A 3,104-nucleotide genomic window follows, 5' to 3' on the forward strand; every position below is an offset into this window, starting at 1 on the left:
CCTCCCCATCCGCGTCCCATTCATCCGATCGTGCTCGTGTCTCCACAGCCATGGTACACGGCTACCGTTTGCGGGGCCCTATCGCACGAACGCGCGCATTTATACTGCGCCGGTATTATTAGAATCGATCTGACGGATTTACATGCAAGTACGCGATACACTTTATTAGAGATCGCGGCTCGCAGCCGGCTCCGCCGGCGAGGATCTCGACGGTGCGGTGTACGGACCGTCGCAACCTGTATAATTCCGACTAATTAATGCACGAGGGCTATTGTATAATTCTTCGATCGTTTTCTCGCGCGCAACCGAGGGGGTTAATTAAAACGCAAGAGCGTTCGAATTACGAGCGCGCGGATATTGACCGGAATGCGCGAAGGGAATCTCGAAGGGAACGATACTTTGCGCCGCGCGATACTTCTCTCGCAGATCCAAAGCTCCCCAAGCTGAGAGGGAGGAACGAAGAGCGAGCGGTCGAAGAAATAAACGGCCGCGAAACACGCGCCGACGGAGACCACTTGCTCCTCGACACGAATACCTCTTCTCTAAAGTCTCTTTTCTTCCTCTTCTCTCGAGCTACCGCCCGTCGGCCTTCGCTTCTTCCTCTCCTTCGTCGCCGTCCACCGAGATATATTCGAGCGGTTATCATTACACCCCTCGTGTACTCGTTCAATCGAGTGTCGAGCGAGTCTGGCTATATTGGCTGTCGTTATAATGTATATCGGAAAATAAATCCGAGACACACCACGCGATACGTATACTAACACTTATAAATGATATACGCCTGGCGGCAGTTTACGCAGTTAAGCACGAGTACGAGTTACGCTTCTCGTGTTTTGCAGAACTTTTGGAGCGAAGTGCGCGAAATGCGGGCGCAGCGTGGGCGCTGGGGATTGGGTGAGAAGGGCCAGGGAAAGGGTTTATCATCTGGCCTGCTTCGCATGCGACGCTTGCTCGCGTCAGCTGTCGACCGGTGAGCAATTCGCCCTCCTGGACGCCCGATTGCTCTGCAAGGCGCACTATCTCGACGTCGTCGAGGGCAACAACACCTCTTCCGATGGTGAGAATGTCGCACGAACGAGTCATTGTTGCACACGTAAAGACGTAGTCTATTTTAGCGTAAAATAAATATTGCGAAAACACACGATTTCAAAAGTATACATACGTGAATAACATAAAATCTTCGAATTGCGAGTAAAAGTAACGCCCTTTGTTAAATTTATTTCTTTAACATCATCAAGCAATCTTCTTCAAGTATTTGTTGTAACGATTAAATTAATTTGATTAACCCTAGAATGCTATCGATATCGAATGATACAGTATTGTAATCCATGATTTTGATACATTTCACACTTTCAATCACGAAATATTTATAATCTAAATCATTGCAAACTAAATAATTTTATTGTGGATCGGCGAACCCTATTTGGGATCACTCTCTTTTACTTTAAAATTATTTCCTCGTTTTCTTTTAATTTTAATTTTGCAATTCTGAGACCAGAATTGAATCCAACGATTCCGAAAATCTTTAGAGAATAAGATCTTCCGTAAGTTATTTTAGAAAACTCCGATCATCAAAAAGTTAAAAGGAAAGATAAAAATAAGCATATTATCAAATTCTCAATCTTGTTGACTATCGAAGGCATAATTTAACGCTCACTTACATATCAAACTTACGATAGCATTCTATGATTAAAAATTCCATGGTTAAAAATATATTGTTCGTGATCCTCTATTTTGCTGTATAAAATGCGCACCGATTGAGATAGATCGCGTAATAGTGTGGAAGGTAGGTACGGCTAATTGGTACTTTCGCAGAAGGCGGTGACTCCGAGAGTGGTCACAAGGGCGGCAATAAAGCGAAGAGAGTTAGGACCACTTTTACCGAGGAGCAGCTCTCCGTTCTCCAGGCGAATTTTCAATTGGATAGTAATCCTGATGGGCAGGACCTTGAAAGGATAGCGCATGTAACTGGACTCAGCAAGAGGGTAACGCAGGTGTGGTTCCAAAATTCTAGAGCAAGGCAGAAGAAACACCTCCACACCGGCAAAATGAAGGGACAACACGGTAAGCGAAACATCAGGTCAAATTCATTACACTTAACATCAGGTCTTTCCGTTAATTTGCTTATATTGCTTGAAATTCCCAAAAATTGTTGCGCTTAAAACGAGACAGTATAGTTCGATTTTAGAGAAAGAGAAAGTAAAAATTCCGAATGTCACGAGTGCAAGCAGCACGACCTCTATTTCCACAAAGATACACAATAACTTGAATTATCAACATCGGTGGAATGAATTTTTGCAGTGCACCAATCGCCACCGAATTCCACCGCGTCGCCCAACGATTTCGGTCGTCACATCAACCTGCATCTAACGTACTCGTTTCAACATCAGCAACAGCACCAACAGCAACAACAACCGCAGCTTAGCCCAGCCACGTGTAAGAGCCCGACAGGCTCCATTTATCACAATCATGGTAAGAGATCGTTCGCAATATCCCTGAGTGTCGGGGAACTTTATGAAAGATTCTTACTGCGTTCAAAGACTTCAGATTGGGAAAATTCGGCAATCAATTAGAGATTGGACAGGATCGTACATTTACGTGTAATTGCGATTCCATTAACTCTGTTCTCAGGGTCGGAGCAATCGATGGACGAGCTCTCGCAAGACTCGATGCTACTATCTATGCCGAATGAGGTTTAATGGCGATTTCAATTATATTGTAAATACTCGGCGTTGCTTCGAAAAAGCGTCAGAAGGTAGAGGTCGAGGAAGCACCATTCAAATGCCCGGTTATCGTATTTTATTTATCCTCAAGAAAAGTGGAAAATTCACTTCGTCGCGCTCTTCAATGACGCACTTTCGAGTTACGCTCGCAACATATATCTTGCGCTCTCGGTGTTAAATCTTACTGGAACCAGTATTGTTCCGTGTTACACGCGAAAAGATATATACGTGCGCACGCGTGAATTCTCGCGCACGCGTATGCGTGTGCGCGCGCGTGCGTGCGTGCGTGTGTATGTGTGTGTGTACAGTATGTTTGTGTGCATGTATGTGTGCGTATGCGTGTGTAACTTTGTCTGCAATTTTGAATCGATCTGTCTGCCT

The 3,104-nt window shown here is 44.9% G+C and overlaps 1 protein-coding gene across 1 annotated transcript in view; it reads left to right on the forward strand.

Annotated features, from left to right (window-relative positions):
• Positions 1-2,832, forward strand: part of LOC108751823 (LIM/homeobox protein Awh-like) — a 21,344-nt gene extending 18,512 nt beyond the window's left edge. Inside the window, exons 3-6 of the mRNA XM_018492247.1 lie at positions 840-1,057; positions 1,816-2,064; positions 2,302-2,472; positions 2,632-2,832. Of these exons, the coding sequence (XP_018347749.1) occupies positions 840-1,057; positions 1,816-2,064; positions 2,302-2,472; positions 2,632-2,699 (706 nt within the window). The 3' untranslated portion in view covers positions 2,700-2,832. The remainder of the gene's footprint in view (positions 1-839; positions 1,058-1,815; positions 2,065-2,301; positions 2,473-2,631) is intronic.
• The last annotated feature ends 272 nt before the right edge of the window (positions 2,833-3,104 follow it).

Source organism: Trachymyrmex septentrionalis, unplaced genomic scaffold (assembly GCF_001594115.1).
Source record: "Trachymyrmex septentrionalis isolate Tsep2-gDNA-1 unplaced genomic scaffold, Tsep1.0 scaffold52, whole genome shotgun sequence".
NCBI lineage: Eukaryota > Metazoa > Arthropoda > Insecta > Hymenoptera > Formicidae > Trachymyrmex > Trachymyrmex septentrionalis.